This window comes from Penaeus vannamei, chromosome 22, assembly GCF_042767895.1.
Source record: "Penaeus vannamei isolate JL-2024 chromosome 22, ASM4276789v1, whole genome shotgun sequence".
Lineage (NCBI taxonomy): Eukaryota > Metazoa > Arthropoda > Malacostraca > Decapoda > Penaeidae > Penaeus > Penaeus vannamei.
This window is the reverse complement of record NC_091570.1, coordinates 36,698,884-36,720,933: the sequence shown is the minus strand read 5'-3', so window position 1 is coordinate 36,720,933 and position 22,050 is coordinate 36,698,884. Positions and strand designations below refer to the sequence as shown.

The following is a 22,050-nucleotide window of genomic DNA, read 5'->3' as shown; positions in this document are numbered from 1 at the left end:
TGATGATGAAAAGATGAAGAAGTAGGAGAAAAAAAAGATCGGGGAGAAGAGGAGGAGAAGAAATAGAAAAAAAAGATAAGAGAGGGGGAGCGTACAATAATAATGATTAAAAAGAAGAGGAAGGCAAGAAGAATGGGGGTCTAGCAAATGTTGAGAGAGAGAGAGAGAGAGAGAGAGAGAGAGAGAGAGAGAGAGAATGAAAGAGAGAGAGAATGAAAGAGAGAGAGAGAGAGAGAGAGAGAGAGAGACATAGAAAGTAGATACCATGATACCAAGCATCCAGAACAACAGACAACGAAAGAGGTGGATAAGAGAAAGAAGGAGAGACAGAGCGAAGGTTGGGGGAGAGGCGAGTCGAGAGAAGGAGAATAAGATAGCTTTTTGGCCTTTGATGTAAGAGGAAGGAAGGAAGGAGCGGACAGAGAGGTAGATGGTATGGGAGTGTGAGAGAAATCGAGAAGGGACGAGAGAAAAAAGAGGTAGGAAAACAGATAAAGCGATGAAGAGCAAGCATCGGAGAATGAGAGGAAGAAAGAAGGGGGGACACAGGGAGGGAGTTAGGCAGGAAGAGATAGAGATAGATAGACAGAGAGAGAGAGAGAGAGAGAGAGAGAGAGAGAGAGAGAGAGTGAGAGAGAAAGAGAGAGAGAGAGAGAGAGGAGAGGAGAGGAGAGGAGAGGAGAGGAGAGGAGAGGAGAGGAGAGGAGAGGAGAGGAGAGAGAGAGGAGAGAGAGACAGACATAGACAGGGAGAGAGAGAGAGAGAGAGAAAGAGAGAGAGAGAGAGAGAGGAGAGGAGAGGAGAGGAGAGGAGAGGGAGCGGGAGAGGGAGAGGGAGAGGGAGAGGGAGAGGGAGAGGAGAGGAGAGGAGAGGAGAGACAGACTGACACACAGACAGAGAGAGAGAGAGAGAGAGAGAGAGAGAGAGAGAGAGAGAGAGAGGAGAGAGAGGAGAGACAGAGACAGAGACAGAGAGAAGAGAGAAGAGAAAGAGGAGAGACAGAGACAGAGAAAAAAAAGAGAAAGAGAAAAAGAAAGAGAAAGAGAACGACAGAAGGCAAACAGGGAATCCTATGCTTCTTACCAACAAAGTGACTACGTCTCCGAACATTATTTTCTCCAAGACGTGTGTCATTTGTATGCGTAACGTCGAAAATCTCAAACAAAAGTGCTGTTTCGTCGACCTTCGCGGTTCAACAAACAAGAAAATATGAATGTGGCTTCGACTGCGGAGATGCCAAAGAAATAATAATAATAATAATAATAATAATAATAATAATAATAATAATAATAATAATAATAAAACAGATTTGAGAAAACTAGAGTAAACATTATCAATTTTTTTTTATTGTCAGAGATTAATTAATCATTTTCGGACTGCATTCACATAATATATACGTATTTTCGGAATGTATGCACATAAATTTATCCGTTTCTTTCGAATTCTGGAGTGATTCAGTTTTCCGGCATTAGCATGACTTCAAATATTCGGCAAACGTTACGAACCAACGAAAGTACAGTAACATGTTGGGGAAAGATAAGTGAAATTAGGGAGAATAAGGAGTATTAGGCATGGAAGCGGGAGAAATATCCAACATTGCGGTGGGGTGAAGGAACAGGATGTTACAAATGAACGTAACTACGGCCGTTTCTCTCTCTTTCTCTCTCCCTCCCTCTCTCTTTCTTTTTCCTGCTCTCCCTCTTTCTCTTTCTTTCTCTCCCTCTTTCTCTTTCTTTCTCTCCCTCCTTCCCTTTCCCTCTCCCCTTCCGTCCCTCCCTCCATCTCTTTTTATCTCTCTCTTTCCCTTTCCCTGCATCTCCCTCTCCTTCCCCTCCCTCCATCTCCCTTCCCTTCATCTCTCCTCCTTCCCTGCATCTCCCTTTCCCTTCCCTCCCCCATCATCCCTCAAACACCCCTCCCCCCCACCATCTCCCTTTCAACACCCCTCCCCTCACCGTCAACACCATAACCCCTTCAACATCCCCCTCCCCTCCACCGTCAACACCCCTCAACACCCCTCCCCTCCACCGTCAACCCCCATCAACCCCTCAACACCCCTCCCTCCACCGTCACCCCTCAACACCCCTCCTCCCCACCGTCACCCTTCAACACCCCCTCCCTCCACCATCACCCCCACCCCTCAACACCCCCTCCCCATCCCCATTCACCCCCACCACCCACCCCCACCCCCACCCCCGCCACCCACCGCGACAATGAGGGCGAGCGACAGCAAACCTCAAGCCCCGACTCGCCGCCCCCTCACGCCCGCGGAGCCCGAAGGTGATCCCCGCGCCGCTAAAACCGCTTCTAAATTCAACCCTTTCACACTTTACGACCCGCGGCGGATCCCTGTTCTTCCCCCTCGACTTTCTCTTTCTTTCTTTCTTGATCTGATTGAGAGAGGGAAGAGAGACAAGAAAAAAAAGTAATTGTGTCTAATCATCGTCAAGTATGCATCCGCAAATAACTTAAAACGAACAAGCTGTTTGATCTTAGGAGTCTTTCGCTCCCCTTCCCCACCCACCCCACCTCTCCCTCTTCTCTTTCCCTCTCCTCTCTCCTCTCTCCCTCTCCATCCTTCGGATTATTGTAACATCAAGCAGACAAGGAAACTCATTGAATCCCTGAAATTCTCTCTTTCTCTTTCTCTCTCTCTCTTTCTCTCTCTCTCTCTCTCTCTCTCTCTCTCTCTCTCTCTCTCTCTCTCTCTCTCTCTCTCGCACACACACACACGATATAGGGAGGGGGAGGGAGGGAGGGGAGTGAGGATATATATATATATATATATATATATATATATATATATATATATATAATATATAATATATAATATATATATATATATATATATATATATATATATATATATATATATATATATATAGAGAGAGAGACAGAGAGAGAGAGAGAGAGAGAGAAAGCAAGAGAGAAAGAGAGAAAGAGAGAGAACAAGAGAGAACAAAGAGAACAAGCTCACAAAAGATTCAAAGAGATATTCAGAAAAATAAACAATAAAAACAAATACAAACAAACCTTCGTCCCAGAGAGAGGCTCAGGACTGTCTCTTTTAATTTTCCTTATCTTTTAATTTTCATTATTGTCCACAGATTTATCAAAATGCATCTGTATTGGCCTATACCAAATAGTCTTTGGTCTACACTCGAGTATTTGTGGGTGGGGCTATGTGACGTCATCATATTAATGCCAAGAACCGCTATAAAGATATCTGTTTTCGTGTATATTTCGGTTATATCATATACCTCTGAAGTAAACTGAAAATCTTCGCTTTAATTTCTTCTTCATGATCGTTCCGTGCCGTTAGCAACCTTCAGAAAATACATTTTCACTTCTGTGTTATATTTTCGTTGTCATTACTGTGTGGGTGACAATCCAAACTAATTTTGTTTACATATATCATATATGATGTATTGAATGCAAGAAAAGTAAACAATGTCTTCTATATATCTGCCTGTGATATCATATAAACAATTATCCTGTCCTTCATACCCTACCGGCTAGACGTCATACCCTACCGGCTAGACGTCATACCCTACCGGCTAGACGTCATACCCTACCGGCAAGACGTCATACCCGACCGACTCCTTCACTACTACGTCATCGCTACGTCATAGGGTACTGGAATAACAGAAGCTATTACTGGTCTGACAGCCCTGCGCCACCCACGAGTGACTCTCCAGACCAACCAAGACCGGAGGAGAGTGAAAGACTCGCCAATCAGATCATCGTCAGCAATCACTAGCATACTAGGGCATCAGCGCCAACAACTAGGCAATCAGGGTGACACGTAACGACCAATTAGCAAGAGTAACGATTCGGTATGTGTGTCCCAATCTCTCTTTCTTTCTTTCTTTCTCTTTCTCTCTCGCTCTCGTTTTCGTTCTCGTTCTCATTTCTCTCGCTCTCTCGGTCGCTCTCTCTCTCTCTCTTCTGTCCCCCTTTCTCCTTCCCCACCTTCCCCCTCTTCTCCCCTCCCCCCTCTTCCCACTACCCCCCCCCTCAACCGCCTCCTCCTCGGAACATACCCGTCTATCAAGGCCTTTTCCCCGCTCTTTTATCTCCTTTACGTGTCTCTATGCAAATGCCGGTTCCCACGGCCTCACAGCGCGACGACAAGGCCCCCCCCCCCCCCGAGATCTCCTAGGCATGTGGCTCTCCTTCTGTAGTCTCGCTCCTTGAAGAAAATGCCAAAATCCTTCGTCGTTGTCTCGCCACCCACAGACGTGTTGTTTTGGCTTCGCTGAAAATCTCTTTCAGGATTTTTTTTTTCTTTTGTTTTCCCATCTACTTCATACTGCTTCTTTATTCAAAATCGCCCCTTTTCAAAAAAAAAAAAAAAAAAAAAAAAAAAAAAAAAAATTGTACTTCCCATCTCCTCCATACTGCTTTTTTCAAAATCGCCCTTTTCAAGATTTCTTTCTTCTTCTTTTGTACTTCCCATCTACTTCATACTGCTTCTTTTATTCAAAATCGTCATTTTCTGATCGTTTGACTTCAAGAACTGAGAGCTATTAACCCAGACAGTATAAAAAGCCATTTAAATATAGACTCTATTGCAGTCCTACTACGGAGCCTCAAGTAAACGCCAAAAACAGTAACATTACACGCAGTTACACGTAAGTTATGAATATTGTACACAAAGCACATTACCATAGTACAGAGACTTCTAGCTCATTCACTGAAAATGTCCCAATATAACCTTGAAATATGTATTTTTTTTTTAAAGATTCATCCACTTATTCATTCATTTACACGTCCATTATTTCCGGAGCAAGAAAACCCGTACAGTGAAAAAAGGCTGAAGACCGGACCTAACCCTTTCCCCTTTGATGAATCTTACACCCTTTAAAAGGAAGGCAAAGGGAGGAAAATGGGAAATATTAGTCGAAGAAGGTATATAAAGAAAGAAGAAAGAGATATATATCAGACATAAAAAAAAAAAATTGTTCGATGATAAAATGACACGAGATAAACACCTTGTCTTACCTCTTAAGAATGAAGAAAAATCGGGAATTGCAGAAAGGTACCACAGAAAAAACAAAACAAGGAAACAAGGGAATAATACCGATAACCAAAAAGACTCACAAAGAGAGAAAGCCCACAGACAATAAAAAAAAGAAAGAAAAGAAATGAAATAACAGACGAAAGGAAAAAAATAACCAGGATATGAAGAGGAGAACTTTGAAGCAAACGCGAGAACGGCCTCTCAGCTGACAGTATGGCTCCCCGACTCTCATGCAGTCCTCTGAGCAATTTAAGAGCCCGGGTTAAACTGAACTTTACTGCTCTGAGCAACTGCTGGCCAGAATACTAACTCCTCCCCGCCTCGTATGCCGCGGTGTAATTTTTTGTTTTCTTTTTTGAGAGGCATAAATCGCCAAACTAGGTAAATCTTCCACATAAATTCCCAACCAGAAGCCTCACTTTTAAGACGCTGCTCAGCATTTATCTTCCTTGTACAATCTTGAAGACATCGTTGGCACCTCGGGACAAGATAATCCGACGCTGCATAAGGTGCTCATTTCACACAATAATTTCTTGAAGATATATAAAAGAAAATGCACAAGAGAGAAAATTATTGCGAAATCGTCCACAATTTCAGAATTCTGACATGACCGTCTCAGAGGACGAAAATGGAGAGCGAGGGAGAGGAAGAGGGAGATGGAGAGGGAGGGAGACGAGAGAGAGAGAGAGAGAGAGAGAGAGAGAGAGAGAGAGAGAGAGAGAGAGAGAGAGAGAGAGAGAGAGAGAGAGAGAGAGAGAGAGAGAGAGAGAGAGAGAGAGAGAGAGAAAGAGAGAGAGAGAGAGAGAGAGAGAGAGAGAGAGAGAGAGAGACAACCAGAGAGACAGCCAGAGAGACAAAGACAGAGACAGAGACAGAGAGAGAGTGAGTCAGTCCAAAAGAGGACCCACAAGCAACCTCTCCCACAGAACCCAGCCGGGACCACTTACCTTCAACCCATAATCTCTGGACGTCGGTGAGCAGCGTCGCGCTCTTGAGGCCGACGCAGAAGGTGGCGAGGACGAGCAGGGCCACGAAGAGCACCTTGCCGGCGTGTCTCTGAGCGAACACCCCGAGCTGCATGAGCTGCCACTGTAACTTGGTCCGTAGCCATAGTGCCGCCCGGCTGCCGGTCGCCCGACCCTGCAAGCGGGGAAGAAGACGCGCTGGTTTAGTTTCATGCAACCCATTGTTCTCTTACGCCACTCCACGAGACTACGATTCCACACGATGGCCCCGATAAGGCAGCCCCTCCGAGCCCACTCACGAGGAGCGGGGCAGCCAGCCATTCCGAGGAACGTGATCAAGAAACAAGAACAAGAACCCGCGACTCCAAATCGAGTCATTCTCGACACAGACGAACCGTGAAGAAGGGGACCTAAAACTGCCCTTCGGTTCCCTCTGCACTTACCCAGCGCCGCCTGTACACGGAGGGGAAGCTCTCTCCGACAAGCCAGCTGTTATAACGGAGTTGTTCCTGCCGCAGAGGGAGGGGGAACATGTGAGTTGTCTCGCTCTTAAAAACTCCATTAATACAGATGTCTGGGCGAGGCGGCGCTGACAGCCACAAAGGGTCTCATCGAAGAGTTATTACAACTCCTCCTGGCTATTGCTCTCTCGCTCTCAACCCATTCTCACCTTATCCCCTTCCTTACCCGTTCTTTTGGACATTTTTCATTTCTCTCTCTCGTCTCCTTCTCCTTCCATCTACTTGTTCTTCCCTCCTATCCCTCCCCCCTTTTCTTCCATTCGAGTTCTGGCAAACATCTTGTGTCGTCTTTCATTTGATGTTGAAATTACCCTTCTCCTCTCTCTGCTAATTCCTTCATTTGCGTCTTGGTTCATTAATTTTTTCCCCGCTATGCTTTTGATCGCAAACGCTCCATTAGCTACCTCTTCATCCCTGCGCATAATCCATCTTCTAATTTCCTTCACTTTTTTACATCCCGAACCATCAGCAACGCCGGTGTCACGTCCCTTCGCCGCCATGCCAGTCTTAATCTTCTTTTTCTTCTTCTTCTACCTTTCTTTCTTTCTTTTCCTCCTCCTCCTTCTTCTTCTTCTTCTTCTTTTCTTTTCCTCCTCCTCCTTCTTCTTCTTCCTTTCTTTTCCTCCTCCTTCATCTTCTTCCTTTCTTTTCCTCCTCCTTCTTCTTCTCCTGTTTCTTCTCATTCCTCTCCCGATCTAAACGTCCCTCCCCTACGCTTTTCCTCCCCCACTCTCTTCCCTCTTCTACCCCTTCCCCTTCTTACCCCGCTACCTTTTTTTTTCTTCATCTGTTTCCTGAACTTGTCTTCGTTAAAATAACGCTCCCCCCCCCCCCGTGTCACTCCATCTAGCCCCCTCCCAACCCCCTCCATCATTCTTCTACCCCGTCCCAACCTCCACCCCCTCCCAACCCCCTCCACCCCCCTCCCAACCCCCTCCACCATCACTCCACCCCTTCCCTATCCCCTCCCAACCCCCTCCACCATCACTCCACCCCTTCCCTATCCCCTCCATCATCCCCCCACCACCCTCCCTACCCCCTACCCCCCCTTCCGCCGCCCGCAGCAGGAGGTGTTGATGAGTGTTGCTGGTGACGCTGAAAAACAGGATGTGTGGCGGTGCCGTAGGTTTAACAAGCTAAAAGATAAATGCCTCTTCCCCCCCCTCCCCACTAAACTTTCCCCCTTCCTCCTCTCCGTCTCCCTTTCCGCCCTTTCCCTCCTCCCTTTCCCTGTTCTCGTCTCCCTCTCCCTCGCCTTTCGCATCCCTTTCCCTCTCCCTCTCCCTGTTCTCATCTCCCTCTCCGTCTCCTCTCGCACCCTCTTCCCTTTCCTTATCACTATCCCCTTCCTCTTCCCTTTCCCTCTCCTGTTTGATCCCCTCCCTTTTCCTTATCCCTCTCCCTCTCCCTGTTCTCATCTCCCTCTCCCTCGCCTTTCGCGACCTCTTCCCTTTCCTTATCCCTATCCCCTTCTCTTTCCCTTTCCCTCTACTCTCCGTCTTCTGTTTCATCCCCTTCCTTATCCCTCTTCCCTCTCCCCTTCCCTCCCCTCCCCTTTCCTCTCCTTCCCTATCCCTCATCCCTCTTCCCTTCCCTCTCCTCTCCCTTCCTCTATTCCCTTTCCCTTCCCTCTCCTCCCACTCCCATTCCCTTCCCCTTCCCTTCTCTCCCATCCATCTTCCTTCCCCTCCCCTCCCCTCCCCATCCCCCAAAACCCGAGGACGTGCCGCCGCCAAGCCAAGAGGGATCCAAACACCGACGGGGCTCCATCGCCGGCGGAAATGCGCGATTCCGGTGCATATAATTGCATGGGAAAAACATACGCCCCGTCGGCCATTTTTCAAAAACCCGAGTGGCCATTTATGCTAAAAAAAAAAAAAAAAAAAATAATAAAAAAATATATAAAATAAAACAAAATAAACGTGATGGGAATGGGAATCTGTGTAGTCACGTACATGCACTTAATAAAGTGTATGTTCGGGTCCTGTATGCTAATAGATCCCGTCGGCTTTCCAGGTAAAACAAGGTATTAACCACCTGCGAATCAAATATGAGGTAGGATACTGATAGAGTGACTTGCATGAAATCGCCAGATCTAATAAACACTAATTCTAAATAATCTTTACTGTCAAAGCAAAGTTTTCGCCTAATATAATTTAAAATGCACTGTAATAAAAGTTGCAAAATTGAAAATATGCAATAACATCTGCCGACGAGAATATACCTAAAAAAATGGGGAATGGTAGAAGGTAAAAGAACAAAAGATAAGGATTAAGAAAGAAAAGGACGTTGGGGAGAGAAGGATATGAAAGGTGGATAGAGGGAAGGGCGAAAGGCTGCCCGTCTGCCGGATCCTGCAAGAAAGGCGTGGCTATCCGCAACTTCCGGCCGTCGGCGAGGCTACCGGACGTCGGGGAATTAATGTCAACTAAAAAAAAAAAAAAAAAAAAAAAAAAAAAAAAAAAAAAAAAAAAAAATCAGCGAAAACAAAATCTTAGCGCCGTCCATCAAGACAAAAACGTGACGCACGGCCGACTCTGACGTGGCGAGTGAACAGACAAATCGCCCTTACGGCCGCCCCGTGAGCTGAGGGCGGGCGAGGGGGGGGGGGGTAGCCTCACTTACGTAGCAGGAAGTATAAAATATCTCGATAATAAGCTGAAGGACCTTGCAGCGCCTGCACAACTGCCTCACGGGCGTCGAGCAGCTGGACCGGCGTTCTGCATGACATTACTAGCCTACTGAAGAAGCGACGAGACAAGGACGAAGGGACGAGGAACGGGGACTGAGGCGACCGTCCCCTGGCAGACGGCGCGGCAGACGGAGGCGCTGGGCTCGAGGGACACTCGCCCTTCGTCCGCCTTGCCTGCGACTCGGAAGCGGAAACAACATGCCAGGAGCCGAGTCACTTCAGGGCGAGGAAATGAACTCGTCGTCACTTCAGGGCGAGGAAATGAAGCCGTCGACACTTCAGGGCGAGGAAATGAACTCGTCGTCACTTCAGGGCGAGGAAATGAAGCCGTCGCCACTTCAGAATCGTCACGGATGTGTCGCAATCCGCGGCGAGACGACGAAATCCGCAGCGATTTTCCTGACCGCTCTGTGCCCGACGCCATCGAATCGCCGCTATGCGAAGGGCGAGCGATCCCGAAATCCGATTCCGCCCGCCATTAAAACCCAAGCGCCCCCCCCCCCCCCCCCGCCCCGTGACAGGAGAGAACGTCGCCGCAACACGCCCGCACGCCCTCTATATATACACGCCACGAAACCCCATCTATCCGCTCCCGCCGCTACCCTGTGTTCAAATACTTCAGACGAGATATAATGAGAGCATAAAGCGTGTTCTCCAAGCGTGAGATAATGAGACCACCTCTCACTGAAAGTCTTCTTAATGAATCAATAAAACTTTATACAAGAATAATAGCAACGTATGGCAGCGGCGGAGGATAATAATCATTAACTTGTGCCACCATCAAGCAGACAGATTACAGGGCCGCAGGTAATTAACGGCCGGAGTTCAGAGGGAGGCTCCGGCAGGGCGGCAGATGAAACGCTCCCCGCGCCCACGGAGAACACAGGGCGCCTCAGGGACCAAAGGGCCGCGATGCCGAGATGGGCGTGCGGGCGGTCGACGCGCCGCCTCGTAGCGGGACAAAGACGCGAATCAAGAGGCGCGGCGCAATCACAAAAGGAGGCGCAAAGAGGACGCGGTGGCGCTCAGATAAAAAAAAAAAAAAAAAAAAAAAAAAAAAAAAAGCGTCACGGATGCAGCCCGCAAAAAGACGCATTCATAACGTTTGACAGCGGTGAACGGCGGCGATGACAACCGCCGACGGAGAAAGCTACGCCCGCTGACACTATCAAACGGGGATAGTGTTTTATGGCGACAGTGTTCGACGTGCCAGCTGGGCCTCCGCTGTCAACACATTCATCTAATTAAAACCTCAGGAACGGGGGGAGGGAGGAGGGGAAAGGGGGAGAAAGGGGCACGGGAGACGAGGCGGAGGGGGAGGGGAAAAGGGGAGAAAGGGGCACGGGAGACGAGGAGGGGAAAGGGGGAGAAAGGGGCACGGGAGACGAGGCGGAGGGAGGAGGGGAAAGGGGAGAAAGGGGCACGGGAGACGAGGCGGGGGGGGGGGGGAGGGGAGAAAAGGGCACGGGAGGCGAGGCGGAGGGAGGAGGGGAAAAGGGGAGAAAGGGGCACGGGAGACGAGGCGGAGGGAGGAGGGGAAAGAGGGAGAAAGGGGCACGGGAGACGAGGCGGAGGGAGGAGGGGAAAGGGGGAGAAAGGGGCACGGGAGACGAGGCGGAGGGAAGAGGGGAAAAGGGGAGAAAGGGGCACGGGAGGCGAGGCGGAGGGAGGAGGGGAAAGGGGGAGAAAGGGGCACGGGAGACGAGGCGGAGGGAGGAGGGGAAAAGGGGGAGAAAGGGGCACGGGAGACGAGGCGGAGGGAAGAGGGGAAAAGGGGAGAAAGGGGCACGGGAGGCGAGGCGGGGGGGAAGGGGAGAAAGAGGCACGGGAGGCGAGGCGGAGGGAGGAGGGGAAAGGGGGAGAAAGGGGCACGGCAGACGAGGCGGAGGGAGGAGGGGGAAAAGGGGAGAAAGGGGCACGGGAGGCGAGGCGGGGGGGGAAGGGGAGAAAGAGGCACGGGAGGCGAGGCGGAGGGAAGAGGGGAAAGGGGGAGAAAGGGGCACGGGAGACGAGGCGGATGGAGGAGGGGAAAGGGGGAGAAAGGGGCACGGGAGACGAGGCGGAGGGAGGAGGGGAAAAGGGGAGAAAGGGGCACGGGAGACGAGGCGGAGGGGGAGGGGAGAAAGGGGCACGGGAGACGAGGCGGAGGGAGGAGGGGAAAAGGGGAGAAAGGGGCACGGGAGACGAGACGGAGGGAGGAGGGGAGAAAGGGGAGAAAGGGGCACGGGAGGCGAGGCAGGCGGAGGGAGGAGGGGAAAAGGGGAGAAAGGGGCACGGGAGACGAGGCGGATGGAGGAGGGGAAAGGGGGAGAAAGGGGCACGGGAGACGAGGCGGAGGGAGGAGGGGAAAAGGGGAGAAAGGGGCACGGGAGGCGAGGCGGGGGGGAAGGGGAGAAAGAGGCACGGGAGGCGAGGCGGAGGGAGGAGGGGAAAGGGGGAGAAAGGGGCACGGGAGACGAGGCGGAGGGAGGAGGGGAGAAAGGGGAGAAAGGGGCACGGGAGACGAGGCAGGCGGAGGGAGGAGGGGAAAGGGGGAGAAAGGGGCACGGGAGACGAGGCGGAGGGAGGAAGGGAAAAGGGGAGAAAGGGGCACGGGAGACGAGGCGGAGGGAGGAGGGGAAAGGGGGAGAAAGGGGCACGGGAGACGAGGCGGAGGGAGGAGGGAAAAGGGGAGAAAGGGGCACGGGAGACGAGGCGGAGGGGGTGGGGAGAAAGGGGAGAAAGGGGCACGGGAGACGAGAAGGGAGGTGGGGAAAAGGGGAGAAAGGGGCACGGGAGACGAGGCGGAGGGGGAGGGGAGAAAGGGGAGAAAGGGGCACGGGAGACGAGACTGAGGGAGGAGGGGAAAAGGGGAGAAAGGGGCATGGGAGACGAGGCGGAGGGAGGAAGGGAAAAGGGGAGAAAGGGGCACGGGAGACGAGGCGGAGGGGGAAGGGGAGAAAGGGGAGAAAGGGGCACGGGAGACGAGACTGAGGGAGGAGGGGAAAAGGGGAGAAAGGGGCATGGGAGACGAGGCGGAGGGGGAGGGGAGAAAGGGGCACGGGAGACGAGACGGAGGGGGAGGGACAGAGAGAGAGGGAGAGAGGAAAAACAGAGAATGGTAAAAAAAAAAACTGATACTCTCTTTTTCACATTTTTTCATTTTTCTTTTTGTTTAATTTCTGTTCGTTTTACCTCACAACCATTCCACACCTATCAATGCTAATACTACGTTTACTTGTGTTGTACAATACAACTAATTCCTGTACTAGTGCTACCAGTAATATTATTGTAAATCCTAGGCTGCTACTACTATTACTTCTACTGCTTCTGCTGCTGCTGCTACTACTACTACACTACTACTACTACTACTACTACTACTACTACTACTACTACTACTACTACTACTACTACTACTACTACTACTACTACTACTACTACTACTACTACTGACGTTACAATTACTATCACTACTGCCACTACTATTACTACAACTCGTACTCTCAAGACCTACTATAATTACGACCACTACCAGTACTCCTCCTCCTACTAACGTTACAACTATTTTTAGCTCATCCCTGCTCTCTTCTTCACCTCCCCCCCCCTCCCCTCCCCTCTTCCTCCTCCATCACCTCCCTCCCCTGCTCCTCTTACACTCGACCCCTCTCTCCCCTACCCCTATCCCTCCTCATTTCACACCTTCCCCCATTCCTCCCCCTCCCAGTATCCCCTTAGAGAACCCCTTCCCCTACCCTTTCTCATCTTCCTTTTGCACTTTCTCCTCCTAGCTACTACTCTCTTCATTCTATTTCCTCTTGCATCTCCCCCTCCCCCCTTCTTCCTTATCCCCCCTCCTTTCATACCTTCTCCCACTCCCTCCTTCCCTTCTACACCTCCCCCTCCTTAGAACCACCTTCCTCCCTTTCACCTGCCAATCCTCCACCCCTCCCCTTTACAACCCCTACCCCGTTCCCCACCCCTTCCCTCCCCTTCAATTCCCCCACCCCTCCCCTTCCTTCCCCTTCACCACCCCCACCCCTCCCCTTCCTTCCCCACCCCTCCCCCGTCCTCCCCTTTCTCACCATTCCCCACCCCTCCCCTTCCTTCCCCACCCCTCCCCCTCCTTCCCCACCCCCACCCAGCTCCCCACCCCCTCCCCCGTCCCCCTCAGCCATATTTATAGATCCGTCGCTTCGGATCATCATACTCAGAAGACACATTACGGCGACCGAAGCATTCCATTACCCATCCAGCATATACTCTGATCATGGAGTCCTGCCCAGCTGATAGACCAGCTGTTAAACCCCTAAATACGCTCGGCCAGACTATAGTGATAAGAGCGAGGTGCCGACGGCTCGCTGGCCCTTTGTTTAGGGGAAATTATGGAGAATTAGGAGATCGAGGAAACGGGTAAGAAAGAAAAAAAAGAGAGAAAAAAAATGGAGGTCTACCTGATGAATGCCTGACACCTGCCATGATGGTGATGGGTTGCATTTTTTTTTTTTTTTTTAATGGAAATACGATATGGCTAAATGGATATTATGTGGTTACTGCCCTGGAAGTGGATACGCGCGCGCGCGTGTGTGTACGTATGTGTGCATGTATGTATGTACGTATGTGTGCATGTATGTATGTATGTATATTTGCATGTACTTATTTAGGCGTATGTATATATGTAGGCCTATGTATGTATCCATGCAAGTATGTACGCATGTACTTATGTAGATAGACATGTATGTGTGTGTGTGTGTGTGTGTGTGTGTGTGTGTGTGTGTGTGTGTGTGTGTGTGTGTGTGTGTGTGTGTGTGTGTGTGTGTGTAAATTTCTCCTTTAAGAAGATTTAGGGGATCAGTGAGTCAACCCCCCTACCCCACCCCCGCCACCTGACATGAAAATGAGAAACAAAAGAGTAAAGAGATAGGAAGTGGAGAAAGGAGGAGAGGCGGGGGTGGGGGGTGGGGGAGGAGGTGGCAGTGTGCTAGGACAATCTCTCTCTCTCTCTCTCTTTCTCTCTCTCTCTCTCTCTCTCTCTCTCTCTCTCTCTCTCTCTCTCTCTCTCTCTCTCTCTCTCTCTCATCTCTCTCTCTCTCTCTCTCCCCCTCTCATCTCTCTCTCTCCCCCTCTCATCTCTCTCTCTCTCTCTCCCCTCTCATCTCTCTCTCTCTCTCCCTCTCATCTCTCTCTCTCTCTCCCCTCTCATCTCTCTCTCTCTCCTCGCTCCCCCCTCTCTCATCTCTCTCTCTCTCTCCTCTCTCATCTCTCTCTCTCTCCTCTCTCATCTCTCTCTCTCTCCTCTCTCATCTCTCTCTCTCTCTCCCCTCTCATCTCTCTCTCTCTCTCCCCTCTCATATCTCTCTCTCTCTCTCCCCTCTCATCTCTCTCTCTTCCCCCTCTCATCTCTCTCTCTTCCCCCTCTCATCTCTCTCTCTCTTCTCTCTTCTCTCCCCTCTCATTTCTCTCTCTGTCTCTCTCTCCCCTCTCATCTCTCTCTCTCTTCTCTCCCCTCTCTCTTCCCTCTAATCTCTCTCTTTCATTTCTCATTCTTTCATCTCTTATCTGACTATATTAATTCTCATCTTTCGTCATTCCCTAACCTCTCTATCTATATTCCATCTATCATTTTCATCTATTCTCTTCTCTTTCCTTGTTCTCTCTTTCTTTATCCAAATCTTTTCGCTCTTTCTTTCTGATCTCTCCATTTCTCTCTCTCCCTCCATTTAATCTTTCCTCACTTCTCTGTGTCTATACTCTGCACATCTCTTCTCTTTCCATTTCCCACTATCTTCTTTCATATCTCTTTCCTTCTCCCTCTCTCTCTTCCTCTTCTCCTTCCCCCTCCTCCTCCACCCATTTCCTTCTCCCTCTCTTCCTCCCCTCCCACTCCCTCTCCCTTCCCCCTCTCTCTCTCTCGTCTTGTAAGCATATTATCTATTCATAAAAATAATCTTTATTAATCTGTTGTTGTTGTTGCTGTTTTTTTTTTCAACATAAGTGTATCAATTCAATCCTGCTTTACAATATCCATACCAACATGACATGTTTACGTGTAGTTACAACATATATTGAATTCTCCAAGGTACAAAGTACTATAGGCCTATACATGACACACAATATTAACCTGTGTGTGCATGTCCACATTTATGTCTATATTATAAGGGGTTTTAAAGCATGACATACGGTTTGTCTTATACAAAATATGGAATGTGTTGTCAACCCTTTTTCTTTATTTTATCTTATTTATTTATCTATTTATTTATTTGTTTTATTTATTTATCTATTTATTTTTCTTTTTTTTGAGCTGGTAGAAATGGCAATGACGTGGAACAAGGTATCAGATAGACATTTTTTTTATTATTTACCACAAGAATATAAGAATGGGAAGAGCATTGGCATTTCTATTAAGATAATTGATTAGATAATTGAGTAGATATGGAATTACGTAATTTGTAGCGTAAGAGGAAATAAGAGAGGTGGGGAATGGAGGGGGTTTAGTGACACTGGATGAGGAGGAGGAGGAAGAGAAGGAAGAGGAAGAAGAGGAGGAAGATGAAGAGGAGGAGGAAGAGAAGAAGAGGAGGAGGAAGAAGAGGGAGAAGAAGAGGAGGAGAGGAAGAAAAGGAGTGGAGGAAGGGGAAGAGGAAGAAGAGGAGAGGAAGAGGAAGAAGAGGAGGAGGAGAGGAAGAGGAAGAAGAGAAAGAGAGGAGATAATTGATGATGATGATGATGATGATGATGATGATGATGATGATGATGATGATGATGAAGATGGAGATGATAGTAATGGTCAAGATTATGATGATAGCGTAGACGATAGTGATGCCGATAATGACGATGGGGTAGGCGGGGGAGAAGAGAAAGAAGGGGAAGGCGAAAGAAAAGAGCAAAGCGAGATGGAGAGGGGAGGAGGAGGGCGGGGAGGGGCCGGGAGGGGGCGCGGGCGGGAGGGAGGTGGCAGCGTGCTCGAGCAAGCCTGGCGCCACAACATACGCTGGGACGGGGAGAGAGAGAGAGAGAGAGAGCGCGGCCACTGAGATCTTGTGCTCGGCGGCGGCCCAGCGTACCGGGGTCAAATGAGGACCTACAGTACCCTGCGTGAAAACTCCTTGCGTATATTCCCTAGGGAGGCCCTCGCAGCGCCCTCCCCCCCCCTCCCTACGGCACCCCGAGTTCCCCCATACGCGCCACGACCCGCACACCTCGGCCTCCTCCTCTCAGGGTCGCTGATCTCGCCTGGCGGGCGCACGCAGCCACTCTCCTTCCCTCGCACTTTACTTTCTTCTTACCTTGTTAATATGGGCGAGGGCGGTGCGGGCGTCTGCCCAGCTAGTTCTAGTACACAAGTCTTCATGCGGGCGGGCCCCGGACGCCCACACGCCGCCCTCGCCAACACTTTCTTCACCTCCCACGGCGATGGCCATGTCACACTCCACAATTCACTGTAGAGCCGCGTCTGTAGCGGCTACACCTTCGCAAGACACAGTGGGCGACCACGTTATAGCATGGGGGGCGGAGGCCCCCATCCCTGCCACATGACACTTGACACTCTCACTACACTGCACTCAAAACACCAGTAACACGACAATCCATTCCACAAGAGCAACCAGCGTCAACTAAACGATTTCGCCGCACAACGTTATGTTGTGCCCCGATACTCGAGGGAGTGGCTAGCCAGGACTCCGCCCCCCGCCGCTGCTGATTGGCTGGCGAGCGTCGTCATGGTAACGGGCCGCCTGAGTGCGGGCCACCCACCTTGCGGCCGCACAAGTGGCACCGCCAGAACTACGATAATTTCAAAACTGTAAAGACACTTGCAGAACATTCGGTACTCCTGATGGCAAGATGCCCTCCGACTTGTGAGGGGAGTATAGCTCGGATGGCATGAATTATCAGGCTGAGTTCAAGACGTATGTATTCATTATTTAAACGACGAAATTAATTCGGACTTGGGCACCTAGGCACAGTCAGGCGGGCACGGCGCCTTAGACCCAACTGACAGAAACTCTGTTACAACCGTGTTTCCTTTTTCTTCAAATATTACATGCAAGGAGCAACTCTTGAGGCCCATTGTCAACACGGCCGCGGTATGCAAAAAGGGGCACACACACAAACACTCGCACGTACAGAGACGGACCACCTAGCAGACAGCACTCGTGATATATTACAATAACAGGCGTCTCGCTTTACAAGTTCCCTGTAAATAAAAGTTTAGGAAAACATCTCGTGTCATTGCAGTCATACCTCGATCTCGGGAGTCTTAACGTCGTTTTAATTATACTTGCTGAGAACTCCCTGCTCTTATCACCGAGGCTGGGTGCCGTATGTACGTCCTTTGTACAGACAGACAGAGCCGCAGGTATGGGGGATGCGTGGGGATCTTGGCACCCCATGAAGGTACGAAGTAATATATGATCCCACAATTCCACCGCACCAGATTTCTTCGCCGTCAATAGGTAAGGCTACAGTTAAACTCCGAAGCTGTTAAAACCGATTCTCGTCTGAGAGGTGCGTAGGGAGATGAGGGGGGGGGGAGCGAAAGGACCAATAAATAGGCTCGTTTTAGAGGTCCGGTGGTCGCAGCGGTCAAGGTGGTCGGTACTAATGCGGTGGTCGATAAGTGCAAGTGGTGGATGACTCACATTCGCCCTCGGGCTGTGGGAGAAATGTTAAAAAGCTGAATGCTACGCCACGAATTTTGCCCGTCCTTCATTACCTCAGTATGCAAATGAAGGACTTTAAAATCCCCGAGCGTGTGAGACAGGAACCACTATCACGAGGCTGCCACAAGAACACGAGCTTACATTCTCACAATTTTCAATGTAAAGTTAAATAGGAACGCATAGGTTAGGGCTGCCTTTATCGTATGAAATGTTTCCCAGACTGTTTCAGCTTTTTTTCAGTGAATACCCCTTGTGCTGGGAGGCTGCGTTCTGGGTGGTCTGCCAGTGACATCTTCATCTACTCCATCTCGGCCTGAACCGTACGCCGCTCTCGCGCAGAGCTCATTTTCGCTTGCCGTCCCACTGCCACTCATGCCCTGACACGCGGGCGGAGCGTCGGCCTTGGGTATACGCGGTTTAGGGGCGAGTTTCCTCCGCAGTCCTCGCGGATGCCGACCCCTAGGTGTCCAACCCGAGTTTCTATTCAAGTTAATACGATACTCTCGGTCACCGGGATAGATCAGGGGAGACCAGGGTGGTACAGGCAGTCAACCAGTCACTTACTTGCAGTCAGCGACTCAGTTACTCATCCAGTCAGTCGTGCAAACAACCCAAAGGCCAGTTTTTTTCACCCAGTCAGCAACACCAGTTATTCAACCACTTAGTCAGGCAAACATCTAGCAGAGCAACTGCGTATTCAGTCAGCCACAGACCTGCCTGATTAGCTCTTTCGGTCAGTTATTCGCACAAACAGACTATGTGCTAGATGAATATCCTCTCGATCACTTGCTTAGTTGTCCGAGAAGCAACCCGCCCAGTCTACACACTTATTGTTATTCTACTCACTTGCACAGACAGACTCTAGGTTATTATCTAAGTAGTCAGTTACCCTAAAAGAATTTCATGATTATTCAATAATTTAACAAGAGTATCAGTAACTTAAATGAAAGCAGTTACATGTCTCGTGGCCCTCTTAATAAAGTAGTGCTTTTGAAAGTTACAAGCATGGTTAATCAGGCATTTTAATAGCAAACTGCCCAAGCAATGTCTCACTCCCAGATAGGCATCGTGTCGGTGAATGAAGCTCTGGAGAGTCTTGTGCACAGACAGCCTTCCGAGGACTAGTAAGAGGACTAGTAAGACGTCTGGGTCCCTTTTAATTAATCATTTCCGAGGTAAGATCATTCCTGTGGCTCGATCGTTTGCTTGAAATATCGACTCTCGTTCCTGATGGCTTTCGAATGGATCTTTTATTCCGTGGCGCGACGGTGTATAAAAGCCGATCATTTACCCTGAGGATTTTAACGAGGGCAGCGTCGTGCCTCCCGGGAGATCCTTAGCGGTAGGGAGAGAAGAATATTTGATAAAAAAGTAAATAAGAGGTAAATAGGAAACGCTGAAGCAACAGAGAGAGAGGAGAAGTAGAAAAAAAAGGATGGCTAACATAACAAATTCTAAAAACAAACGCAGGGAGGGAAGGCTTGATAGCAGGCCATATTAGGACTCGTCTACTGTGCATGCAAAAACATAATGGGTACATTTTATCTTGCTTATACGGAAAATGAGTAAATAAATAACGACATTCACTACGGTTGTGTTAGCCCTAGTGGTCGGGGTCGTACGGAGAAGCGGGGAGAGGGAGAGGGAGTGGGGAGGGTATCCATGGGCAGAGAATGGGAGGGGGGCCTGCAGGGTAGGGACTGGGGAGGGGGGAGGAGTAGGGTATCCATGGGCAGAGAATGGGAGGGAGGCCTGCAGGGTAGGGAGAGGGGAGGTGGCGGAGTGGGGAGGGGGGAGGAGTAGGGTATCCATGGGCAGAGAATGGGAGGGAGGCCTGCAGGGTAGGGAGAGGGGAGGTGGCGCAGTGGGGATGGGGGAGGAGTAGCTTATCCCTGGGCAGAGAATGGGAGGGAGGGGGGGGGGGTTCCTGCGAGGTAGAGGGAGGGGGAGGAGGCGCGCAGGTGAGTCCTTGTTGCCCGGGCAGTCCTGATGAAGACATTAGCGCCACGGGAGTGACCAGTTCCCTGCGGTCGTCTCGCTCACCTTCGCCCTCGTCTCACAATGCTGCGCGCGCACTCCTACGCTCACTGTTTCGGCAAAACGTTTAAGTGTTACTCCCACTCCGGCAAGGTCAGAGAGGCTGCGGCAAGGGATTGGGGAGGCGGGTATTGGGGGAGCACACCACCCTGCACAAGTGTGGAGGGAAGGGTGTCGGGGAAAGGGTTTGTGCAGTAGAGGAGTCCGATAGGGTGGAGGGGGAGGAGGGAGGGAGGGTAAAGCAAGGAAGGGGCTGGTTGTGTGGGGGCATGGAAGGGGTAGGGAGGGAGACCTTGGGCAGGACGGGGCACTGCGTACATTATCTCCCTCCACTCCCCCTCCCCCCACCCTTTCCCCTTCCCCCGCCACCCACTGCTCCCTAACAATCCCGCGCGCCTATCCTTAGTTCCACTTTCCCGTAAATCTTTTTTTTTCTTCGGTTTTTCATTTCTCCGTGTGTTCGCTTGATCTCCCTGTTCTCCCTTATCACGAATCACCCTTTTTAACCCTTCGCATTCCTCCCTGACCCGTTGCGTTCCTGATGTGCTGCTTGCCTTTGTATGCATCTTGTATCGATAATTCATATACCTGATTTAGTAGGCCTACAAGTTCACTGGGAATTTGTATATCGTATATCTTATTGTGTCACTGGACCAGCGTATATCACACGAGTCTCGCCTATTTCTTGTATTTTATAAGTCTCTTTATTTTGTCTTAATGTAAAGTCCGTTTTTACTGAATCTTCGAGTAAGTCTCGATTTTGTCTTAACGTTAAGTCCGTTTTTATTGAATTTTCGAGTGTACCTCACAAAAAAAAAAAAAAAAGATTTTATTTCTGTTCTCCGCGCAATCATTTACTTAATTAGCCGATATATCTTAATAATCTACTTAATTATCTCACTAGCCCACACATTGCAGTATTCTCACGTAGACATGAAATTTACAAGCCCGTGTAATCTTATTGGGAACCCTTACTTCGCTCATTAATTTCCCTAACTTGTGCTTGGTGCCGGAATCCCCAGTTCCATAAATTGCTGTTTTTACTTACTAAACTGTGTTGCTCAGAAGACTCCCTGTGTTGCTCAGAAGACTCCCTATGTTGCTCAGAAGACTCCCTATGTTGCTCAGAAGACTCCCTATGTTGCTCAGAAGACTCCCTATGTTGCTCAGAAGACTCCCTATGTTGCTCAGAAGACTCCCTATGTTGCTCAGAAGACTCCTATGTTGCTCAGAAGACTCCTATGTTGCTCAGAAGACTCCCTATGTTGCTCAGAAGACTCCCTATGTTGCTCAGAAGACTCCTAGTGTCATTCATAGTACACTGTGTGATATAGGGTTGACTCGCTTCTCTGTGTAGTAATACAGCGAATTCTACGTCTTCTTGAGCTAAACTACCTTTCGTTTAGCGTTCCATGAGCCGGATTCACTAACATACGATCGTAACGCATTTACCATTGGTCATTTTACCATTGCGTTTACCAGTGATGGCAAAGCGAGATTCACGAAGAAATGGTAATTTGAAAATCGTCTCATTCTAATGGTAGCCAACAGAGGGCTCTAGTAAAGCAATTCAACCAATCAGAGAGCGCTTTACATAATCTTTTGGGTTCCTTCGGCCAATCACGTAACATGTAAACACAACTAGACACAGCGATTTTGTTTAAATAATTGTCACAACTAAAACACTATTTAAGCACACGTAGAAAAAATATATACGTTTATTTGATTATATCCATCATGTTGGATATATATTTACTGTACAGATAGGAACCAATACAAACACTGTTATATTAATTTATTATTGATTACCTCAGACCAAAGAGACAGTCCAGTTTTTATTTATATATTTTTCATCATTGTTAAACAAAGAACCGGACCAAACTAAAAAAAATTTCATCGCCATTTGTTGTCAAAAGATATATTTAAAAATTATTCTTGCCTATACACTTTGGAGTTTATTGTCAAAATGCCGGCAGACAAAGATATTGCTATACTCCTTTAGCGTTGGTATTGCCAGTTATATAACAACAAGGTAGTTTTTTTTTCTATAGCATTTGTAATAATTATGTCAGAGAAGAATTCTTTAAGAGTTAACTTATTTATCGGTTCAATGCATTCTAGTATAATGTAGGCCTATCACTTTACGAAAATTTGTGTGGATTTTATTCTTGTTAGT

At 49.2% G+C, this 22,050-nt stretch overlaps 1 protein-coding gene across 1 annotated transcript in view; it reads right to left on the bottom strand.

Moving 5' to 3' along the window:
* ptc (protein patched) overlaps window positions 1-16,785 on the bottom strand; it is a 138,932-nt gene extending 122,147 nt beyond the window's left edge. The window contains exons 1-2 of the mRNA XM_070137119.1: window positions 16,464-16,785; window positions 5,971-6,163 (exon numbers count right to left, since the gene is read on the bottom strand). Coding sequence (XP_069993220.1) covers window positions 5,971-6,163; window positions 16,464-16,598 — 328 coding nt within the window. The 5' untranslated portion in view covers window positions 16,599-16,785. The remainder of the gene's footprint in view (window positions 1-5,970; window positions 6,164-16,463) is intronic.
* Between the last annotated feature and the right edge of the window lie 5,265 nt (window positions 16,786-22,050).